Source organism: Rhea pennata, chromosome 2, assembly GCF_028389875.1.
Source record: "Rhea pennata isolate bPtePen1 chromosome 2, bPtePen1.pri, whole genome shotgun sequence".
Lineage (NCBI taxonomy): Eukaryota > Metazoa > Chordata > Aves > Rheiformes > Rheidae > Rhea > Rhea pennata.
The window spans coordinates 123,379,904-123,405,617 of NC_084664.1; the positions used below are offsets into that span (position 1 = coordinate 123,379,904).

General features: G+C 36.5%; 1 protein-coding gene across 1 annotated transcript in view; it reads right to left on the reverse strand.

Annotated features, from left to right (window-relative positions):
• Nucleotides 1–19,337: 19,337 nt before the first annotated feature.
• KCNB2 (potassium voltage-gated channel subfamily B member 2) overlaps nt 19,338–25,714 on the reverse strand; it is a 179,003-nt gene continuing 172,626 nt past the window's right edge. Inside the window, exon 2 of the mRNA XM_062568181.1 lies at nt 19,338–21,506. Coding sequence (XP_062424165.1) covers nt 19,338–21,506 — 2,169 coding nt within the window. The remainder of the gene's footprint in view (nt 21,507–25,714) is intronic.

A 25,714-nucleotide genomic window follows, 5' to 3' on the forward strand; every position in this document is an offset into this window, starting at 1 on the left:
AATAGCCGAGGAACACGAGAGGGGGAACCGCGATTGGATGAGGCGGCCACGGCGCTGTTTCTGAGCGGGTGGGGAGGGAGGTGACGTTGTGCGCTCCCCCCTATAGCCACGGGCGGGTGTGGGTTGGTCCGACCGTGTGGGCGGGAGGCTGAGGGGCGGGGCGGGGCGGGGCTGAGTTCCCTGTCGTGAGGGGGAAGCGCGTGGCGGGGGCCGGTGGGGGTCGGTTAGTGCGTGCGTCACCTACCGCCGTGTGCAATTGCACGATTTCACACTTGTGGGTGCTCCATGCACAGTCCCTAGTGAATTAGAACTGTGAGAGGCGAGCTATGCTTGATAGTTTCAAGGAAATTATCACGTAGGGGCCTCATGAGAAGAGTAATACAGCCTTGAGCTTTGTTTTTCATTTTTACTATTTTCATGGTGTCCTTAACTACAAAACCAGCAGTACCGAGAGGTGCAGTGTGATAGCACTTATGTTGCTGTTGAACCTTACTTTTGCATTTTTTTTTTAACTGAGCATCAACTATTAACATTACATGAACACATTTTTTACAAAAATCTTCTGGATTTTATAAAGAAAAAAATAGGGAAAGGAAGGAAGTGGCACAGGATTATAGATAGCCTGAACTGGAACTTTTCTTTAAATGGGCCTGACAGAATTAAGAGATTTTAAAGCTGACTTGGCAGATTGGTTAAAGTTCATAAACTCCACCACAGTTTTGGATTAAGTTGTTTTCTTGCTTTCTGTGAAGCTAGTTTGAGATCTAGTGGCATCTCATCCTACTATTTGCTTCACTAATTTTATTTTGCACTGTTAGATGCAGCATTTTAGAATGAAGTCTTCCACTTCAGGAGTTTGAGAGCCCTCACAAAACATGCTTTGTTGTTTTTCCCACAAAAATTCAGAAACAGTGGTTTTGTTGTGTTGAAGGCCTTGCTTTTAGATCCCTCTGTCAAGAGGCCTTACCCATTTTTACCTTGCTCCAAGGAGAATCAAGAGTTCTGATAAAAAGTATTTATAAAAGAAGCCAGTGAGGTGATAAATGTACACTGAAGACTCCAGGGCCCATACAGAATTCTCTGTGATACTAGTCCAGTCCCTTAGCTGTCTTCATTGCCTAAAAGGCACACTTTTAAAGTTGCTGATTTTTTTTAGGTTTGTTGTATGACAATGTTTTTTGCATGATATAACTTATTTCTTCAAAGACTGTAATTTTTACTAAGTGCTGTATCATAGGTTCTTGTTTTACCTTGTTGGCAGCGCTGAGCCATGAGACTGGTTGAGTGAGTAGACTGTTAAATGAGGTGCATTTAAATCCTTACACTTGTGAGACATAAATTTAATTATGACAGTGTTTATACGGTATTGTTTGCAATTATTTTGGAATAAACATGAAAGAGAAGGTTTTATGCTCCTGACGTGTTTAATCAGCCAAAATGCTGTTTTACTGTAAGGTATCTCATTAAATCTGTTTAATGGTAATAGTTATTCAATATAGAATGAAGGGAAAATCTAGGTAAGAGAGCCTCAAAATTCAGCTAAAAGTCTACTACTGAAGTTATTCATCATATACAGAAGTAAAGGATCAGACCAAGGTGTGATGGAATACTGCCAGAGATAACAGATCATGGAAAATCACATTCTGTCTAGAAATTACTGACAGAACCTTTTCATTCAGTGAAGGATTCTATTTATGATTCTTCTGGGATTATGTGAGGATTATGCCATTTAAAATTTCATAGATTTATTTGTATTATTACTTAGCCAATCATATAGAAGTAATTAGATGCAATAAATTCCTGAAAGGAGAAGAATGTGATGGAGCCTTGATGGGTGACACTGATCTGCACCAGGAAATGGTTAAAGTTCTGCAACTGTGTTCTCTGTTTCCTTAATCCTTTGGAAACGCATCTGTTGTGGTTTCAAATAGTTTGGACTTTGCAGGCAGAAGAGGCAAGTCTGAACCAATGACTGCATTGTGTAACATCATATGCTGAGCGCATGCTGGGAAATTTCCTGTGGTGAAACACAAAGCCAAAACTTATATATTCGGAACTGTTTGGGAGACCTGGAAGTCACTGCAGAAGCACATGGTCCCTTGTGGATGGAGTCTGTTGGTTCTAAGGGGACAGATTCTGTATGAGAATCTGATCAGTGGGAAGAAAAGAACTTTCTGACTAATTAAATAGAAAAAATGTAAGAGAAAATGTATGGAGTTTCTTGGACCTTTTTCAGGAATAAGGGATTATCTAACAAACGTTCCTATTTTGCCTTTCTTAATTTTAGATTATTTGATTCAATATCGTAGATACTTTCATTGTAAATATATATATATATTATGGATTGCATGAAAACAAATGGAAGCCTAGAATTCTCACACTGTGAGTACTGTTAGCACTTGTGAGATATTTGCCAGATATCTGAAGATTAAACATAAATCTCCTGTTTGTATACTTTAAATAATAGACATCTGAATGGATCATTAAGCTCGTATGTATATGAAAGAATAAAAATTGCATTATTCTCACTTATTACAATGCAGCACTAGAGACAAACTGGGGTGTTCAGTGTAATGAACTCAGCAGAGTCTCATCCCCTTTGCTGAGATTAATACACATACAGAAAAAGAATTCACAGGGATTTTATGCTGCTCCGGCTGAAGAGCTACACTGGAACGTCAAATGGAGTTAAAGACAATGTAGCTGACTGTCCCCCACCAACCATATCCATTAGTACCATTGCATTAGTGACTGAAGCCAATGGTTTTATCATGGTGTGTAAAACTCACGTTATCAAGAAAAATGCTAATTTGCCGTGCTGTATAGCACCAGCAGTAGTCCATCTTGTTACCAGAAACAAATACTCTTCGCATTTTAGGACTTTACTAGCTGTCTCTTATTTTAACTTGGGACAGGCTCTTCTACCCCTTTTGCCAAACTCCTGATAAAGTTAAACAGAATTCTTCTTCACTAAGATTCTCTTTGGCCAGGCATTTAAATCTATTAAACAAAGTCATGCTGTGTATTCATTTAAATGATTTTTATGTATTACATTTTATGTAAATGGCGGTTTTCCCATAAGCTATGCAGAATGAATCCCAGAGTTACTGACCAGATACTAATCTCTAGAGTATACGAAGTATCAACTGACATTTGGCACTGTTTTCTATGGGATTATCCTTGAGATACACCGTTTCAGCTTAGATAACTATATTTCCAGGGAATTATTGTTAGGAACCTCTTGGAAACTTTGCTTGTATAGAAGTCAGAAATTTTGGCTGCTCAGAATTTATTTATGTATTTATTTATTTACTTTTCTTAAGTGTACCAGGAACTAAGAACTAATAGCTTTGAAAATATTCTTACTATGAAAATATAGTCTTAGAAATATGATTCTTTGGCTCTACTGATTAGATGAACATTGTATGTGTTTAGCAGACTGGGAGAAAGAGGTGGGATTTTCAACAACAGTATACTGTGAAATATTAGAGAGAGACATAAATACGTGTAGCGGTATATTTCTAAAAGAGACAGAGAAGATCAATTAGTAATATATCAGAAAAAAAGAGAATTTGAGATTCAATTGATTGGATGAAACTGAATATGATGCTTTTCTCAACATTTACTTCCAAATGAAAGGAGAATCATTTATTGTTTAAAAACTGGAAAATCAGAAGTTACTAGACCTTATACAATTTTTAACACTCTGTTTTAAATAGCTATTGTGAAAGTTTAATAGCGGTGACTGGCAATGCCTCTGAACAGATGCACAATAACAAAAATAGGTTGTCCTGATCAGACGTATCTCAATGAATGTCAAATTAATTTGTAACATTACTACACTCCTGGAATTACAGTTTTATTCATTGAGAGCTCTGGATACATTACCGAGAGTCTCTATGATTTAATTCTACAGAAGTCATGATTAAAAATTCTGAGGAGAACAAGACATGCTGATTATTCAAAATTCACTGTCAGTGTTATCTGTGGGGAAATACTCAAGTGAAACTTTTCTCACAGATACTGGAGGTAGCTACACAGTTTAAGCAGTGGTGCCTATTTTAAAATGATTTTTTTCATTTTCCTTGGTTAGAATGAGGATTCAGAGACATTATGTAAAAGAAAACAGTAACTACTGTTTTCTGTTATTGTTTAACTCTATGGAATTGGTTTTTGCATGTGTTAACTTTTGTATTTCTTGTGATTACTAGAAATCTTATTTTTACCTAACTCAAGAAATGGGGACAACTTTCCACTTTAAAACCTTAGTTTTAAAACATTGTAGAAAAATCAGAGCTTTTCTCCAGTCCTTACTAAGGTATGTATGCTTGTGGAACTTGTTTGAAATGATTAAACAGGACTTGCTTACATGGCCCTGATGAGAAGAGAGGCCAGGCAAGCAAGTGGGGAAGAATTAGAGCAGTGGATCTACTGTTGCTACAAGTCAGAAGCTTCTTATTTTGGAGATGCAATATTTCATAACAAAATGAAAGACTAGATTTTAGTGATTGTAGTTTGCATTAGCTTTAATTTACTACCAGGTGTAGAGCTTCATAGCCATCATAGTGATATGCTGGTTCTGCACTTTTCTGGTTTTTCTGTGTGCATGCACAATAATGTCCTGTCATACAGCTTCCTTTGGTGAAGTATGAGTTAGAGGTGTGAGAACTATGGGGTTCTTCTATCTATTGTGCCTCTAACTGAGAAACATTTTATGACTGCAGCCATACTGTAGCATGTATGCGAGGTATTTCACAGTTTTGATTTACCAGCACTGTGCTAAGATAGGGCCAGATTGTGCAGAGACATTCAGTGACCATGCATGTATGTGTATATGCCTGTGCAGGTACCTGCTCAAGAAGTCATCAGACTTGCCACTAGTCACAAGGATAAGACCTTTTTATCATGTAGTTTCCCCTTCCCCATAATCACTGAAGAACTAACAGCATAGTTCTTGTGTAAGAATGGGCGTGGATGGTAAGGTTATGACTGTTTCTTTCCGTATTATAATAAATCATTAAACTGACAATATTAAAAAATTAGAATGAAAAAGGTGATAAATACAGTGTTCCTTGAATGGTTGATCTAATAAATTCTACTTTTTAAGTACCTTGTTTTGTGGTTGGATTCCTTAGTGTTTCATAAGGTGCAAACTCTGAAATATAGCCTGCAGTTGAGTCATTCATAATTGTTCTATTTAGTGTGGATTATCTGGAGTCTATCAGTAGTTATCTGGAGTTCACTTTAGCCTTCTTCCTCAGTGAAGGCACTAATGGGTCTTCTCTACCTACCTTTTTCCGGGAAACTTTTAAGAGATTTAAGAGATTCCTTCTTCTTCCATAGGTCAAGTTTGCCTGTAAGGGTAAAAGGCGCAAGGGGTGGGCTAACAGCTCTATGTACCTGTAAGTGCATCTATAGGCTCTTTTTTGTGCTCTTCCAAGCCTTAGTTCTCACACCAAATAATCCAACAGTCATAGACTAAATTTATTTAAAAAGTATTTCATGATTGCTTCCTGAAGCATGTCGTTCTACATCTGACCATGCATGCATAAGCAGTTCCTTTTGGGAGCAGTTGAGTTACATTGTGGCTTTCAGGATGCTGAGCAGAAAAGGTGAGTTTGTTTGTGATGCAAGTTTAGATATGTTGACATCAGTAATGTGTTTGTAACAGAATCTTGAATTATTGATTATTCTTGTTTTGTTAAAAAAATATTAATACAGTTTATTAGATCAGTAGCTGTATTAGTTTGGATGGAAATGTAGAATTCTCTGTGACATTCCAATAGCTTTGCAGCACTCTTGCAAAGCAGGTATAAAGGCAGCCTAAACAGAGAATGAATCCGAGTCTGAGACTCCATTCATAGAAACATCATAGTTCTGATCAACCAACTGAGGTCCAAGTCTGGACCAAGTTTTTAGACTAACTGATGTGTTTTGGGTTAGATAGATGGACAGAGTAAATGTCTAAAATTGTCAGGTTTTAAACACCGATCTGGTCAGTTGTTGGATTCCTAGATTGCCTGACTAGCCAAAAATCTTACACAAATTAGTGAGGACTGGCTACTTACAGACAGTGTTTCTAAGCAAAGATGCTTAACCCTGAGCTGAGCTACATGCATATGAAAAAGAATAGGCATTATACCAAGTATAATTGTGCTGTAAACTATCAAAGCAATTTCTTTGGCCTTACTACTACTAATAATAATAATCATTCCAAAACATCATTTATTATAGGTCTAAATGGAAACTGATGAAAGTCAATAGAAAGAGTGATCGCTACTTGTTTCCCTTTTGGTTTTATTTACAGTGAAAAGGTGCTGTTGTTTCTGTCCTGTTGAAGTGTTTTATTATTTTACTGACTTGATATGACAGATTGTTACTTGGATTGCACTAAGGCTGTCAGAAAAGAAGACACTATTGAGACATTTTAAGTTCAGACATCTGTCATTAGTTAATTGGAAAAGAAACACTGACTGCCTTAACTCTTAGGATTTATAATCATGATAAGATACATTATATACCCAGATCTACCAACACCACCAGAAGTTGCATTAGAAAGGCACTGAGCCAGATTCAATAAGCCCCCTGGGAGGTACGGGCTGAGTACATATGTGTCTGTCTGCACTGACTGACGTAGACATGTCCTTGCTGGGGTGAAATTTAGAGGCATTGTCCATGAAACTAGTAGGATTCCAATGGCATAAAAATGATCATGACATTATTTCTCTGTTCACTGAGCTCATCCACTAAATGAGAACCTCATCAGTAGAGTTTACTTTAGTTGTTAGTTCCCAGGTAAAACAACTGAGAACTTAATGCATCAGGCTCTCACAAATATTGCTTGTAATAATCACTTTAAAGGCTTTTTTAGTTTTCATAGTATGGATATGGATACTATACTGATTGCTTCATATTTTACAACTCACCTCTTTCTATCTAGTTGAAACAAGTTAACATGGGAAAGATTTATGAAGAAAACCTGCAGATTGTATGCCATTTGAAAATGTAGCGTGAGAAAACAAATCATAAAAATGGATAGATTTCATCTGGGAAGTAAAGCAATGGTTTTAAACAGTAGTTTAAATGACAGTGAATGATAAATAACTCAACCTGATATTTTTTGCAGTAGGAATGCCTAAATTATAACTTAATAGAGATTAACAAACTGTAAATTGTTGCTGTGCTGATATCCAGTGTGGGAAGAATGATAATCTGTAGAAAGCATGAGGAAGAAGGGTAGGAAATAATAAAACAAATCATGCATATTTATTATAATTTTAAAATGTAATTGTTCTTTTGGCCATGTTGATGTTTCTTTTGTCTTTACTTTCTGCAAAAAAAAGATGTTTTTTTATAGTTGTAATGGTTCAACATGATTAAGTGCTTTTAAGATACAGATTCATGCATTTGAAGGCACATTGGTGATTAACTTGTTTTTATCTCTCTGACCCTGCTCCCTGTGGTCATATCTTTTTTAGTAAGAAAGAAATGTGTGTTTAACTACTACTTAGTTCACTTGGAATAACTAATATCAGATAAAATCCTCATGAAGACAAGTCAACATGTAGTGTTAAGCCAAGCTGACAGCTCTGAGTTAACTCTTGTTCCCTCTAGGCTCTCTGATGTTGGCTAACAAAACTGCAGATTAATTTTCTCATAATTATGTTAATAGTGTATATTTTTACTCTATGAAGTGTCAGTAACTTTGAGTATCTAAACAATGAAAGTCCTCCAATGAGATAGCTACAATACATCAATAATCCACTTACTTTCTTTTTTCCACAGGAAGTACATAACTTTCTTATTTGAACAGTCCCCCCCCCCCTTTTTTCCTCAAAAAAATGAAAAGAAGGAATTTTGTAAATGTAGAATTTAACTTTGAATCCTTTAGGTACTCAAAACTTCCACTAAAGCAGGCTCTCAAATTTCATTGACTCATAGGATTTTGTTCAAGAGAAGGATTTTATTAACACATAATGACAAAATATGAAAAATCCTAATGTGTATATGGCAGTTATAGCTTTCATAGATGTTAACTAGTAATGATTAGTTTTCAAGTTGATCAGGGCCTCTTGCATGATGGTGAGTATCTATAGCTGATGGCTTTGGGAGAACTCAGTAGGGTCCACTTTGTTTTTAAAACCAAACATTAGAAAATACCCAAAGTCAATTCTGTGTTGCAGACCAAGCTTTGCTTCTATCTAGTTAAGGCCCCACATTGCAGACCAAATATAGGACCCAAAGTGAAAGCTGTCTTCACTTACATAATCCATGTGGATAAGGGCAAAGGAATAGGCTCAGCCCTTCTAACTCCAGCAAACAGTGAAGTTAGCCCTTGAAAGAAGGGCATTAATTGAAGACAGTCTTTGATGCCTGACAGATCTATGAGCTTTCAGTAACAATGTCAAAATTCACATTTTTGTTGTAAATCAGGACAAAGATACAAGTCAAAACCTCTCTGCTTCTTGCAAGATGGAGTTATGATTTTGATTAGTGTTTTCATTATGAATTGATGAGAAACTGAATTGAAGTAACTTTATGTTCTGTGATCCTGGTATTGTTTCACTGTAGGACACAGAAAATAGTGCTAAAATAGTGAAAGATAGCTGCTTACTTCCATGTAACTGATTTGAAAATTTGATACCTTTTTATACATAATTTCAGTTGTGGATTCTGTGGTTCCCGTAGATTAATTCTGCTCGTATTGCAGTGCTTGAATGGAAACCTCTAAGTACTAAAAATAGCTGTTTGAGAAGTAAATTTGAGTTATTTTATTTGAGTTTTATCGTCTTAAAGCTCAAAAATAAGTTAGCTCTATTAATGGCCATTCTTGAATAAATCCTTTGAAGGTTGATACTTCATTTGAATAAAGCCACATTTCAGAAAATAAAGTATGCAAACTCATATTAGAAGACCTGGGTTTTCATCTGAGCTGGAAACTGGTTTGCTGTGAGCACAGAAAAGTAATAAAATTTCTTGTGGACGTTTTCATCATTTGCTTATGCAGGCAATTGAGGCTTATGATCTGTGAGGTACTCTGAAACCTTAAAAAAAGCCCCAATCCACTGCATAATACATTTTTTTTTCATTTCTATCTTGCTTTGCGATAGAGGAATGGACATGGTCCCTAGGGCTATAAAAAGCTCAAAACAGACTTTGCTCAACTTTAAATTTATTTTTTTCACAGAATGACAGAATGGTTGAGGTTGGAAGGGACCTCTGGAGATCATCTAGTCCAACCCCCCTGCTCTAGCAGGGTCACCTAGAGCATGGTAGACAGGGTTGCATCCAGATGGGTTTTGAATATCTCCAGAAAAGGAGACTCCACAGCCTCTCTGAGCAACCTATTACAGTGCTTCTACATTCAGTGAAAATTTACATTTGAAGATTTAGCCATAGATGATGAAGACCTCATGATAAAACTTGTACAGTACATGAAGGTTTAATGTAATTATATCCAGACTATTTAGTTTTTCTTCTTTCCTCATACATTAGGATAGCTTCAAGTTTCCTTACTGAATAGATCAGAGAGGGGTATTTTTACCTTAACCTACTAAAACATTAGTACTTTGCCAGTGAGATCTCTATCACCTGCTCTGGAGCTGCTATGAACACTTCTGCCTTTACAACCTAATCTTACAGCGTTGCTCATTTGCAGCTCCACATAAAGCAGTCTGCCTGCTTTCTAGCAGTATTTGTGTTCAGCCAGAAATGAAATTATACCACTGGAATGGCAGACTTCTGCACTTACCTTGTCTTTTCTTGCTAGCATTGACTACATTGCTTTCTTAAGCTGCTATGAGATACAATGAATATCCATCAATGTTAATACGGACATAAGCAACAACTCTTTTTAGGGTGCTAGATATTATTTTAAAATCAATTTCACAAGAAAGAAATGAGAGAAAGGAGAGGACGGAAAAAGATGAAACAGCCACAATGGAAAGTTATCTTAATCTCATTGCCTGATCTGAGAGATTTTTAGCTGTGTCTGAAGTACTGTGTTGGTATATACTCCCCCTGCATTTCTCCTGTGTGGCTTAGATTTTCTTTGCAATCAAAATTGGGGGGGGGGGGGATCAAATAGCTTACACAAGACTCAGGTCTTGCTCCAGAGCAGAGTCAGAGTGCAGCCAGAATATGCACTTAGAGTTGTATTTTTGGAGATGCTTTCAGGTACTGTGGATGCAGACACTTGTATATTGAATATTATATAAAACACAAATACTTCTGTTTCAGATGTGATGATTCAGATCAATGCCAAGAAGAAGAGACTGGGAGAAGAAGTAAGAATGTGGGTTTTGCTTTTAAGGAAAAGAAAAGAGTGGAATATATTTAAAGAAGAACAAAGGACAGATCAAATTTAGATTTACGATCTACACCTACTGAGAAGCAACCCGTAGATTAAAAGCTGAAAAGGAAGAAGTTCTGCAGTACAACAAACTGCTCCTTGATGTTTGTATAGCATCATGGGGTTGTGAACCTAAACCATGCATTTAAGCTCATAATAACTGAAATCAACATGCTTACCAAAGGGCACTATTTCATCCTACATTTTTATTTCATTGCATTACAGTTCAGATGTAGAAATTAAAAAAATTGCTTTGTATTTGGAAGATGAAAAAATCATATTCCTTTCTGAACTATACAGATGCTCTGTTTTTGCTACATTTGCATCAAACTTTGCATATAAAAAAGATTGTTTCCATGGCCCATGTTGAAGGAAAAGATATTCCGAGTACAACTTACACCTGCTTTCTCTCACAGTTTTGGGGCCATAAAAAAATTGATATACCTTAAGCAAAAACTCCTGAGGTCTGAGCTAGGTTGTTGCTTACTAGTAAGCAAAATGAAAGTTTGGTGTATTCACCACTCCTAAATATTAGGCTGAGGGACCTCAGCTTAGATATTCAAAAAAAGCTGTTAAATCTTTCCATGCTCCTGCTTTCCATCCTGCAGTCAGTAGTATTTACTCACCTTTGTAAAGTGATGAACTCTACGACAATGTGAATAGTAGTTATACAGAGAGAACAAAAGGCATGGAAGCACTATATTTCATTTTTAGAAAAATAATGGATTCTGACTTTATTTGCATAGCTGTATCATTTATTTCTTTACACATTGTCTGCCAGAGATCCCTGTATAATATTGTCAAATAATGAAATCTAAAGACACTATGGATTATTGTTTTGGTATATATGCAATGTTCAATGTAAAGTGGTTTCATGCAGAGAACTGAAATGAGACACAGATGATTCATTTACACATTTATTTACTATCCTGATTACTCTATCAGACTGAAATGGAGAACAATGCATTTATTTTACAGACATTTGACATAAATTAAACAGGTATTTTGATGCTGAACAATTGTACAGACTACAACATGCATATTAATATGTTGATTGGTGCAGAAATATTTAGTTGATCAGCAAAATCTAGTATAATGAAAAATAATAATCCCATTTCCTTTTTTTATGAAGTCAAAATGCAGCTGATATGGAGACATTGATACAAATACCATTAAATGTGAGAAGTTGTTATTCTAATGGGATAAGATGGTTAGCTGAAAAGCTATTGCTGAAGTCTTATCTACAGAAAGAAATCAAATCAAAATGTTTCTAACATATACAATAATAATGAAACAAAGCATGTTTGATGCAATTACCATTGCAAAATGCCCTCTATTTCCCTACCCCACCCCCAGTTACAAACAGTGAATGAAGCAAAAGCAGCATAGTCTCCCACAAAATGTCTGGGGCATTTTGTAAAGGCAGATGAATGACATTAGACAAGACTTATCACATATGCTTGTATCTCCTAGTGACAGTTCCCTTAAAGAAAGATATGTTGTTAACATAGCATTTTATGATGAAATGCTGCGAATTCTGTAAAACTGAACAATAGTGAAGACTGCTATCGCGCCAAGAGAACTTCAGAAAATACTGTTGTGCTTTTTTTTTTCTTGCAGCATTCAGAGCATTCACAGAGGAATACAAAGTAAAGTTCATTAAACTCAACAGAACTCATAATAGTCATGCTACTGTACCTATGAAACTAACACAGAAATAACTTATGAATTAGTACATATTTTTAGTTGATATTTACAGTGATCTTAAAGCAATAGGCTATGTAGTCAACTCTCAGGTTCTTTGTATGCTAATCCCCCCACGTTTCAGTTTATCAGCATGGCTACCTTTTATGTTTGAAAGAGTTACATAGCTAAAACTTTGCATAACTCTTTGTAAATTTAGAGGTATAAATCCAGAACTCTGCATCCTAGCAGAAATGCTCATGATTGTCCCCAACTACTTTTTTTCTTACTTTCATTTTGCAACATGTGTTAAATACTGTTCTTTTTGCCTAGATCTATAATATATTGTTCCATCTTTCGGTTTTATACAGGCAGAATTCTCATTGGCTTTCTGCTTAAGGGCTTTAAGAACAGGCATAAATGTTTCATATTCTGAACTTCCACTAAGAGATGCTATCTGAGCAAAACTTAGAGCCAAAATGTCAATATAAAACAACTGTCCCTCATCTTGCAATTTTGCAATTGTTAGAGAAGTAAAATAAGTAATAGGCTGCTTCTTTTTTTTTTTTTTTTTTTTTTTTTTTTTTTTTTGCATTACGTTTTATGAGATTTTTTCCTAGAGATTGGAGCAACTAAGCATATGAAGATCAAAAATTGCTCACCCTCCCAGTTTAAATCGGTTTCAGCAGATGATCCACATGGAAAGATTGTAGAGAGGCAAAAAATATACAAGCTGGGGTATTGATCCTCTATCACTGCTTAGCCATGTGTATCACTATTTGCTCTTATTTATGCTAGTATGGGTTAAAAGTCACTTTGTTGAGTGAGATAAAGCTACTTGCAGTCAGTTTACTTATTCCACCGATTTAATGATTTTGGAATGAGACCAGAATTAAGCCTGTCTGAAAAGTCTTAATCAAATGTAACAGCAACTTTAGAGTAAATTGATTATAGTAATAAGAAATATTCAAGAGTGAGATCCAAATTGCAAACCACAACTATCAAGAGATTATCAAGATTATCAAGAGCTTCTTGTTTATCTGATTCATAAAGAATACAATTATCATGTTCTTTAGGTACTTTTAACTAAAAAGAGCAGTACTGCTGCTGCTACTTCCTAATTCTACTATGGGATCCCTCTGGATCTGTGTTACACATCATAAAAGAGAGTTAAATAGCAATCAGTAAAAATATAGGTGTATAAATAGGGTACCACTGCTGTTTTGGAAGAAATCTCAATTGCAGCTATAGGGTAATATTGCATAAATATCATAACACATTTCCAAACAGTATTATTTAAATCTGCAACAAGAGAAATACAAAGACAAGTTATGTTACTCAATCTGTAGACGTCACATGGTATATAATTACTGAACAAAAAACTATCAATTGATATGAAAAATACGATCAGTGCCAGTCATCTAACCTTTAAGGAAACTGATAGAACAGCTGGGAAAGATTTGGCTCCCAGAACACCTGATCTATTTTAGAATATGAAAGCATTGCAGCTCGAGTTTAAACTGAATACTGCTAAATAATAAGAACTTATTGGACAAGAGACAAATATCCATACTTCTACTCATGGCTCTCTCAGTAGCATTTAACAGTCAAATAGAAACTGCTTTTAACAAAGCTCTTGCAAAAACACTGGACAAATGCACTGAAACATCTTACAGGATGATAGAGACACTGGAGGAGTCACAGTTTCAAAATCAGAAAACTTGTGAAGTTGTGAGATGGTTTGGCTGCAACAGTAACACAGAAATGATTCTCAGTTCTTCTAGCTCCTATGTTCAAATGCCTCCAAGTGCCAGAGTTAATATTTATCTGGCCATTTGCAGCAGACTACCAAAATACTTTCCTGATAAACAAGACACCTCTATCATCTTGTTCGGGGTACTGCCTTCTAACTGCTCCCAAGTGGCAGAGGAGGTTGGTGTTCTGGAGGGCAAGGGGAAGAGATCCCAAGATCAGCAATGACGACAGCACGCAGTATCTTGTTTTTGAGGAAAGCATTCTAGAGAACGATTACAGATCAGATGCTCCTGTAGCAGGCAAGTAGGTAGTAACATCACTGAGAATCTCTGGAGAGACCTGTTGGATCTTTGGAAAAAGCAGATGCAGTATGGCAGGAATTAAATCTTTGCAAATGGTATTTTTGCCTCATTAAGTGTGAACAAGGACTACATTATACATGTTTTATTATATCTCTAGTTTATACAGTATATATATGTAATATATATAAACACACTATATATATACATATATATATATATCTCCTTGTTTTCTTTTCTACCTTTCTTACCCCTTTAGTTGTATTTGATTTCCTGCTGAATCTGAGCTGGCTACTATGAAAAAAATACATTTCTTGCATATTTTGCTTTTAAAATGTTTTTTACATGACCAAAATAATACATTTTATTTTCTATACAAATGATCCCCAAATTACATGAAAAAAAAAAAGTCTGTTCAGCCTTGGACATTTTTGCCAGCTTAACCTCCAACTGATTGTATCTGCAAAAGCACCTGAAAAAGCAACAAGCCTTTCTACCGAACTATTCTTTAAAAGGCAGAGGATAAAAGAGTAAATTAAATAATTAAAGGGAACAAAAACCTCAGTGTTCAAGAGTCTTTACGGTCCATATTCCATGGTAATTTATTAAGAATTCTGATTCTTCTACTCAGAGATTCTCATGTCCAGTTTAGTTTGTTTCTAGATATAACTGAATTCTGTATATTCTTTTACTATATAATTCTGAGTCTGAGTTGGTAGGTAAACCTTGTTTCAGGCAGATCTAAAGAAATACAAGCAAGTTCAGCTGCACATATGAAAAGAAGCCTACTTTTAAAACAAGTAGTTGTTTTTCACTTACAGGAGTAAGCAAGGAATAAAAAGGTGGTATCAGATGTTATTATGAGAGGACTCAAGAAATCAATTGTCATTTTGATCTATGTATGTTATAAGCAAAAATACCATTTTCTGTATACACTTCTGCTTATGTAATATCGTATGAAGAAGAAACAGCTCTTCAAGTCAGTTGCTCTAGTGTTGGATCAGATATCATCTCTTGAATATCATTAATGTTTGAATTTTGAGACTAATTTTGAAGTGAGGACATAGTGCATTAGACTGCTGCATTTGCACAGAGGCTCCTATGTTGTAGACAATGAAGCATTAAAAGGCCTTTTGTGTTTTTATTTAAAAAAGTGTTTTTATATAAATTCTGTAGTGCAATAACTTCCTACTCCATGTTACATTCTTTACATTATTTGATTCCCCTGTAAACAGCTTTCCTGTATGTACTTACTTTGCAGTTTGTGCGATACATTATTCCCCCCACCCTGTATTTGGATTAATGTGACTATTTACTCAAAAATTCCTCTGATTACTATGTGAAAATTGTTTAAATGTGTACATTTGGTTTCATCATTGAAAATTAATTAAAACTTTGATTGAGGATTCTGCAGTTAGTATAAAATATAAAAAATAGATTGTTTAATTTCAAAGTTATCTCCCTGAACAATCTTCATTTTCCAGTGTTACAAAGAGTCAGACTCCTTTCGGGTGCACAGAGGAGCCACTTCATCTTAAGACTCTTTAAGTTGTTTTGAAATTCCAGAACTTTTGGAGACTGGCTCCAGAACTCAAAAAAGTCTCCCCTTACTGTAGTGAATGGGTCTGAAATGGCTTTAAGATTTTAGAAAAACAGAGAAATATTTTTGAGTAGCTTTGTATAATTTACTACGTAGCAATTCAAATTCATGATGAATGAAGTGATTCTGATCTGCACTTCTTATACATGCTGTACTAGAATAAAAGCTAGGTCCAATCCTGTACCTCTACTCAAATAAATATTTTGCTTGGGAGTTATGCATGAGCTAGATATTCAGCAGTGGATCCTATGTATTCAGTGAAACTTCAAAAGTCCAAATCTGTGATTCAACATAGTCAAACTATATAATAAACGAATCAAATTATAACAAAAGCACTTCTAAAGCTGATTTTTTTTGCCTCCAAGATTTCTAAAATTACAATATTGGTTAATAAAGAAAATTGCATTTGTTTGCTTGTACAATTTCAAAATATCTATGTTTCTCTGAAATCATTTAAAATAGGGCAGTCAATAAGGGTCTGGTCTTCACTTACCTGACATATATCTAAAGCTTTTGTTGGCTTTACTGGGATAAAGTCTTGCTGTCCTCATTTACCTTTCATTCAGTCATGATTTCTGGCAAACTCCCACCAGAGGAATTTGTCTGCACAAGGACTGAGGTTTTGATTTCACCACTACTGAATTTTCAGTGTTGTAAATGGCAGAGACTTAGGTTTGCAAGAAGTACTGATTTTAGCTTGAGAGCTTTAAGAAACAACTCTCTGCTCCTGCAGCGAGTTTCCTATGGCTGGACCCCACCTTCGTACAAAGCACCACAGATCTTAGAGGGCTTTTAGAAAGCACAAGGGCCAGCTGGGAGCAAAAGCACACAGCAGGAACAAGATACAAACCTCAGTCTTGCCAGAACACCACAATTATCTTGAATGGGAGTTTTCTGTGGATCCAGAATATAGGATCAGGTCCCATTTGGACTTTATTTGGTCTTCATTAGTTTACTAAGATGTAAAGGCAGATCAAATAGGCCTGTGTGATTTCATAAAACTGCACATAGAAAATACAGACCAACACTTTAGGCATATAAAAATTCACTGGCATTTAGTTTGAGCCACTGAAAATATCTAGGAAGAAAAAATAAAAATCAATATAGAAGATTAATGACTATAAAATATTCAAGAGCTAAGTTTTGGAACAGTGAGACATAATACGATTGAAAAATGTTAAACAACATCACAGGTAAAATTGTATGTAACAACAGGTTGCAATGAACTGCGACTAAGGACTTTTTTTTTTTTTTTTGAGAATTAATGACCAGACATTGTTCTGAAGAAATAACCTTATACTTCCAATGTTTCAGATGACTAAAGAAACATCTCAGTGTCATCTTCTAACATAAAACTACCCTCAGAAAATATATATATTTTTTTTTAATCAGAAGATTATGTTGCGCTCATTATTTGGTCCAGCCACTGGAATTCACGTTTTGGGGCTTTTCAAACTTGCCTCTTTCTATGGGCCAGACTTGAGCAATGTCTGTGGAATCAGCTCTGCTATTTCAAGCAGAAGTCAATGTTGCTATAAAAATTACTGCTCTTTTACACTGAATGCATTATGCGCCTGACTTTTCACTCATTTCAGTGACAGAAAATTATACCTTCATGTAAATTAGCATGTGTATAAACCACGTGTTGGTTTAAAGTGTTTTTAAGGCTTCCACTATTGTTGTCCTGCAGTCTTTACAATGCTTATTGCAGTTCTGACCCGCAAGCAGCATTCTCTCACTTTTGTGCATAGGGAACTGAGAGGCAGAAAGCCTGTGGAGCCGCAGGAAATTGATACTAGAATTTCTGACCACCTTGTCAGCCTTTTAACCTCTGGCCATTCGCTGTGAGACTGGACTACTGCTCTTACAAAGCTGTTGTAAGGGAGTATCCAATTTTGACAGAAATCAGAGGACAGTAAAAAAAATATATACATATATTCTGTTTTTCTAAAAGAAAAGCCATTTTATAGGGCATGCTTGTGTAGTTGCATGCTTTTGCCAATGTTTGGGATTAATGAATTGGATAAACCTTCTATGAGACAAGAAATTAAAAGAGATTTATAGGATGTTTTTCCTTTATACCATAGGAAGCTATTGGTGCTGGGTAAAAAATTAATAGCTTTGTTCAGACAGTGGTTAGATGGGTAATTTGTACTAAGGGTTTTGGTTCAGCATCTTGCTTTCACAGAGCTGATACGTAGCTGGAGAATATCAGCACAACAGAAGATGCTTTTGCAGGGGTCTGTGGAGTTATTGACATTTCCGTGTATTTGAGTATTTTTCCTTCACTAATACAAGGGTGAAATGGCCTCAGCTTTTTGAATAGCTTGGAATATGGGTTGAGGCAAAGTTGGTGAGTCAGGTAATATCTTCTACTAGTACAAATGATTGAGCTGAAAAACTCAGAGGAGCCTCTGGTCACTGAAGACCTGAGGCAAGTCTTATGTGCCTGAAGGATTGTCTGTTTTTTCCAACTATATCAGTTGTGATAATAAAAGGTATTATGTCTCCTCTTCTAAAGCTTGCCTCTTTTATGTCTTTACACCATAATGGCTACAACACTACTATTATTGACATATGGGCACTGCATGTAAAGAAAAGGGGATTTATAGCTAAAAGCGAAGGAGAGTTATCAAGCATTCACAAAATCATGTAGAAGCAAATATTGTTAAGTCATAGGAAAAAAGAATGTGGGGAATACTTCTTTTAATATCAAGTTAAAAGAAATATATTAAAAGAGAACTTTGAACATGTCTATATAGCCATTTGGCACTATTTATGGCCACAGAAATAAGCCTATTCTTTAAATTTATTTTAAAATGGAATATTTTTTCTTAGTTATGAAATGTTGGCAGTATTCTATAAAAATATCAAATGTGTCAAGTTCTGGTCATTAAATCTTTGCTTTTCCTCACAGGATCATTAATTAAACTGACAAATGCAATAAGTAAAGTTATGCAAATAAAAAAAACCCTACTATGATTTACAGCACAGATAAACTAAAGTACTGTAGTCCCTTAGTTAACAGATATACCCATGAGCTTTTTAACAGAAAGCAAGATATGTGAGATGCTTTAAGTAGAAGTTGCAATTTTGCAACATAAGTCTGTACAAAACCTCCAGGCAGCACGCTGTGAAGGAAGTACCTGTGTCCCAGGAAACTCTTTTTCCATAAATCCTTGTTAACAGTAGCTTTCCCCCCAACCCCACACTATTTACAAATATATGCATTTTGCAAGCTCAAAGCACCTTGTTTCACATCGTTATGAATGCATGCATTGACATTTCATCCTTTCATGTGCAAATTCTAAAATTCATTGTAACCAAGAAAACAAAAAAGTTAAAAGAGTTCAAAAATCTGTCTACAATCATAAGTGAAAGGATCAAAAATGTCAGATGTTGCAGAATATGGGCTCCTAAGAGAGCTCTCTTTATTTTATTCACTGTTCTTGTGTCATTTTTTCCTGTTTTTTTTAATTTGTTACAAAAAGCAGTCTTTTTAAATTAAACAGCATTTAAATTAAACAGCTCTTCATGCCATGCAAAAATAATATTTTATGCACTTTTTTTTGAGGCTTCCCACATTTTAGTTCATAGGCATTGCTAATTGTGTTTTAAGAAAAAGTATTTTTATTGCTTTTGTAACTAGTCACATGCTAGTTTCACGTGTGGGACAGTAACCAGTTTCTCCTGGATTTGAATGAATTTCTGGGGCAAACAAATGGTTTTCCATTTTGCAACCTTCTTGATTACTGTCTTTCTTCACTTCACCCACAGCATGGTAAATGTCTTGAGTACAGTTGTGACTCATGCTTTTGGGTGAAGAAGTGCTGACCTGTGGCTCCTCCGTTAAATGGCTGCCATCACTGTGTTTATCTCCATAGCAATTTGTCTTGATTTCCTGTTGCTTTTCGTGTTTTATACCACGTAACTCCATAAACTCTTCTTCTTCTCCAGTGTCTATTTCAGTGAAGCTCCTCCTCTCTTTTGAAGGGAAAGTGAAAACCTTTTGTTTGGGAAACAGAGGGGATGATTTCTTAGAAGGTCCCTGACAAAGCACTGATGCATCGGCACCAAGTAAAGGTCGTTCACCTTGGGGTGAATTTTCTTCTAGAAGAATGGTGCTGATGTGCTGAGGGGTGGACTGGGTAAAGTCTGCTCCTGCCGTTACTGGCAATGGCCTTGCAGTGCTTGGTGGAGTTTGTGGAGCACTACCTCTACTGTCTTTAAAATTAACTTTAAGGGATCTAGATTTTAATGGATTGCTACCTTTCAGAGAACTTTTGGGGCTTTCCATGGCAGTGTCGAAATGCAAGTGACCGTGTAAAACAGTTTGGGATCCACTGCCATCACTGATTACAGCTCTGTCCATTGGATTGTAGTCAAAGGTGATATCAGTTGGTGAAAACATTTTATCTTTTGTGAATGGTATAAACTGAGAACTTTTTACTCTTTGGTTATCTTCTAGGTTAACAGAATCAGATGGAAATCTCATTTGCAAGTGATGAGAGCCAGGGAACACAGAAAGCGGGGACCTCTCTGTTTCTGTGAAGTCAGTTGCACAGCTGGCAAAACTATCGATACTGGATGTGCTTCTCATGTCTGTTATTATGTCTGTAGGTCCAGCCAGCATTTGATCTCTCTGGCCTGTAACTTCTTCCATTTCTATTTCTTCTTCATACACAGGTGGTTTTGCTGACTGGTCTTGGTAACCAGCATTAAGATTAGGCTGAGACTGAGTTTTAGTAATTTCGTTATATAACATCTCCAATTTTTGGGCGCTCAGGTGTTGTGGGCTGGAAGATGCTGCGGCATTGTTTAATTGCTCATGAGAGTCTTGTTGACTAACTTCTTGGTATTTGTTCTCATATGACTTGTTTGAGCTTGTTTCGGACATTGTCCTTCTGGCCCATTTCCACCGGCTTGGGGACAGGTGGTTGTCATCATGTGTCTCCTTTGGATTGGCTGGTTCTCCAGGCTTACCTGAATCTACTGCTACATCAATCATTTCCATACTGCGAGCAAAGGCATCTTTCAGGTTCATGGAGACAATACTACCATTTCTTTTAGCTCGCTCTAGTGCTTCTCTCCTTTTAATTGCCTTCTCCTGTCGTTTCTGCTCCTTGTAAAACTCTGAGAAATTATTCACAATAATTGGTATGGGCAGAGCTATGACCAGCACTCCGGCAATACAGCACAGTCCTCCAACTATTTTACCTAATAAAGTCTTAGGATAAATGTCGCCATATCCTACTGTAGTCATAGTGATTGTTGCCCACCAAAATGATGCAGGGATACTGGTAAATTTTGTAGCATCCTCATCCTTTTCAGCAAAGAATACAAGACTTGAAAATATCATTATTCCCATGGCTAAAAATAATATCAGCAAGCCCAATTCATTGTAACTCCGTCTGAGAGTAAAACCTAAAGATTGAAGGCCTGTTGAATGTCTGGCGAGTTTAAGAATCCTTAGTATCCTCATAATACGAAATATCTGAACCACACGTCTGACGTTTTGGAACTGCAGTACACTTTTATTGGACTCTGTGAGGAAAATGGTGACATAATATGGCAAAATTGCCAGTAAATCAATAACATTTAATGGGCCTTTGAAGAACTTCCACTTGTTTGGTGAGGATAGAAAACGCAAAAGATACTCCATGGTAAACCAAGCAATACACACAGCTTCAACATGTGCTAGCTGAGGGTTGTCATTTGGCTGCCCAAATTCATCTATTTCTTGAAGCTCTGGCAGTGTGTTAAGAGACAAAGCGATAGTGGACAGTACGATGAACAGAATGGATACGATGGCCAAAATCTGGAAAAGAAAATAAACAATGTTCTGATTAGTAAACTGTCCTGGACACTGACACAAGTGTATTTGGCACCTTTCATATTTTGACGTATCACAAACAGGTAAGCTCTCCCTTCCAGTGCTGCTTCTGATGTGAGTCTTTTTTATTGTGCGAATAAGATGCGTTTATTTCTCCTGGTTAGTGAAACATGGACCAACTCATTTTCCACAGAGCCCAATCAGTAACACAACCAGAAGACATGCTCTGGTGAATCTGTTCTATTTAGGGCATTACACATCTCTCTAAAGCTACTGCTACCCACAACAGAAAAAGAGGCTAATCTTAGTGAAGTATTTGCTAAGATGAGAAAGGAGAATGAAGGCAATACCTGGGCAGCACAGAACAATGAAAATTTTAATGGTCTGTAGCTAGAACAAAAGGAAATACTGTTGTAGAGCAATGACTTCCTTCCAAACTCTGAAAGTTGGTTATATCAGGTTACATTGTAAGGCTTGAAGCTTAAATAAAGTATGCAAGATTCCCCACTTTACTGAAAGTACTGTGAAATAACTAATGTATGCCTGAGTTCTCTAATATACTCAATAACATAATTATACTTTAAAAATTCAAAGAACAAATAAACACATACTAAGCATGGCACAGATTTGAATTGTAGAGCTTGCTGCTTCTGTCATTCAAACTAATTGCTTCCTCATTTTAGCCTGTGTCAAAAAGTAAATAATAGCATAGGAAAAAGCTGCATAATGCAAAGGCACAGTTACACAACAAACATTGTTCTGAGAAAACAAAATCATGACAACATATCTGCCTGGCTGTCATCAGTTGAACCGGTTTTAACTTGGGAAATACTGACATTTCAAAATCTTTCATAGGAAATTTATTTCATGCCTCAATGTTCACCAGAAAACAAAAGATCCCATTAAAAAGGGGTGAGCTGACCTATAGTAACTCTTCTTATACCGTGTGACAATATTAAAACTCCAGGCAAGACAGGTCGTTTTATAGGTCTTGAATACATAACCTTCTTGTCCAGGGTTGCTGCCTTGGGAGTTATAGTGACAATAACTATCTATCAATCTGTTCAGGCCATTTCTTCGCACACAAATCTAAACACAGCCGGCCAGTTGTTTTAATAAAGCACACAGAACAGCAGGCCTGAAATTTTTAGTGCTTTCTATAGATCAACTACAAGCATGAGGGTGTTACTGGTGAAAAAAATTCAGAGGAAATGAAAGTATTTTGGCGTCTTCTAATGTAAGAATGTAAAGCTTTTATTTGCCTCGAATTTTGGTGTGTAATTAAAGGTGTGCATCATTCCACCCACAGTCTGTTTTAATTACTGCAATTGATTAGATTTTGCAAGTCATTAGGCAATGAATGGCAATTGATCACTAGGAAGAACAATAGCAACTATGAGAAGAAGAAAATAAAGAACTTCCCTGTTCCAAGTCTAGATAAAGAACACTTTCCAGATAGTATTACACTGGTAAATTCTCATTAAGCAGATGCTGCTATACTAGAGGAAGCATGATGTTTAGAAAAAAAGGCCTGTAGCAATCTGCTATGCTAGCTAAGTTGATTCAGAGGAGTGAAAAAAAACACAATTGACTTGATCACACAAAAAGTCCAACTCTTATTAAACTTCAAAAATATATCCTTATACATTGCCAAGTATTTCTAAAAGAATGTCCTTCCCTGTGTGCTGGATATGAGGCCTTTGATTCTACTCCTGATGAAATGAATAGCAAAACTTCCCTGAGTTAATGATGCAATTGTAACACACTGCAATAGAGTTTGAGTAGCTCCTTGCAGTTCTGCAACAACTATCATTGTAAAACCTGAGAGCTGCTGACTGCTGTACCCAGCAGGCCATGTTGTGTCTTCCATAAAAGTGTTTAACCTGTCTTTTTGAAGTTGATCTGCTGGGCAGGCATTAATGCAAGAATTATGAGGCCAGATAGAAACAGCAGAAAGAGTATGATGCTTATTTGACAGCCAGGGTATGTAGATAAGCAAGAGTCCATAAATTTGGGAAATGTAACAGCTCTTTAAGCAGGAAGAAGAATACTAGGACTCTACCCTCACTTCCAAGCTGCGTGCAGTCTCCAACTTAGCATCTAGCCACGTTTTCCCATTGCAAAGCCGTGATTTGCATTTCTGGCTGTCTAGTGACTCAGCTACCAGGTGCAGGGTACTTTTAATGCAGTGCATCATTAACTGGGACCTCGGAAGTGATAATTCTCTCTCTTTTGGTAGAATGTAAAATGCACATACCCTGTTTCTGAGTTATCTGCTTTAACATGGGAGGAAAGATGAATTTTACAACCTCCTGTTCCACCTTACTACCATCCTTAGATGAAGGTAGGCATGCAGAATTTCCCTGTTCATCTCTGATGTCTTCTATACTGTCAGCTGAGGGAATAGACAAGCTGACTAGCATAAGCTGACTGGACTGCCCTAGATATATGCCGTAAACAGTCATGGGGGCAAGTTTGGGCTGATGGGACTGACTCACAAGATCCATATTTTTCAGTAAATAGTGCTTCCATTAGGCTTTCAAATGGCACTGACTCACTTTCATCCCTACTCATGCTTTCTATTTGGTCTGTATGGTAAAAATGAACCATCATGTTTTGCATCACTTATGGGACAAAAGAAAAAGGAGTAAAAGCAACAGAAACCAATACTTGCATTTGAATGCATTTTGTCATAGAGGAATACAAAATAATAGGGACAGGATCAGCCCAATGCTGATACTGTCTTCCTAGTGCTCATCTATGGATAGAGATCATTCTGCCAGTGCTGTCTGGCAACCATACTTAGTCTGTAGCAGGATTAAAACAATCTAGAATATTCACTTAGACTGAAAGTGAGTGACTAGGCACAAGTCAAGGAAATGTTTTTGTAAAAAGAAAACAGAAACATGCACAGGCTATATTGTGGCCCCTGCATTACGGGTAATTTTCTGTCTGGCTTTGTAAAAGTGTATTTAAATTCATGAAAGTTTTCATCTCTCTAAGTTAATATGCACACAAATATGGAAGATATTTTCATAGGCTTGATGCAAAGCTTATGGAAATCAATTTAAACCAGCTGCATTCTTTATTGTCAACAGTCTTCAGCTTGTGGTATTGAGTTTGTACAGTTTTTGCTCAATAGCCACCTTGTACATCTGCCTAGATCTATCTGTATGTGTCCTGTTGTTGATGTCTGGGGCTATTTAAAAGAGAAACTGTTTGGAACAGTACAGGCAGCACTACAAACTGAGTTCAACAGTCCAAGGACAAGCACATTTTTATTCTTTCACAAACTGGGTAAGCGCAAGGACATTTTATCAGCCAAACATAACATTTAACAATGACATGGCACTGCTTTCAGCAGCTGCCTCCACTGTTCCTTGTTAGACTGTGCAGAATGACATCATGAGAAAGGATCTCCTTCCCTGGTCTCTTCACTGCCTCCCTTCATTGTCTCCTTGGGACATCCCAGTTATGAGCATCACCTCTTGCTTCTGCCCCATGGTTCTGCCACGTGCTGCTCTGCAGAGGACAGTGTTGTGTACTCCAAATGCTCCAATGATTGTGTGTCACAGCTCATATCATGGACAATCTGGCACACTTAGAATCTGTTACTCTGAATCAGGTTTCCACAGGTACACTGAAAACATTCAACAAACAGGCAAGACAATTTGCTACTGAACCCTTACTGGTTAATGCCCTTCAAAAATGCCCAACAAAAGGTCTTTGGCCAGGGGACATTAAAAAGAGAGAAGAGTAGGGAAAAATCTTTCTTGCATTTGATCCAAAATTAAATATGATGGCAATCCTTAAGCATGCAAATTCTAACCAATTTTCACAGATCTGCAACACTGAAAATTATGTAAGAATAGATGTGTAGATCATGTCTGCAAATAGTCTGTTTCTTAAATAATGGAAGAATTTGTTGCCAGTTACGAAAATTAGACTTAGGTACCAATTTAGGCTTATCCTAAAAGTATTACTGAGAAATAAACATGACATCACCCTTCAGTCAGGCTGTGTGCATGGCTAGGCTATGTAGTCTCTTCCTCCTCCCCTCTCCTTAACACTAACAAAGTTGAGTCAGTGCTGTCAGTGCTTGGAATAGTGAAGACAGAATTGCATCATACAGTTAGAAAGACTTTTATATTATTCTGCCATAAACTTCCAAAATGGGCATCTCTTGTAATTTC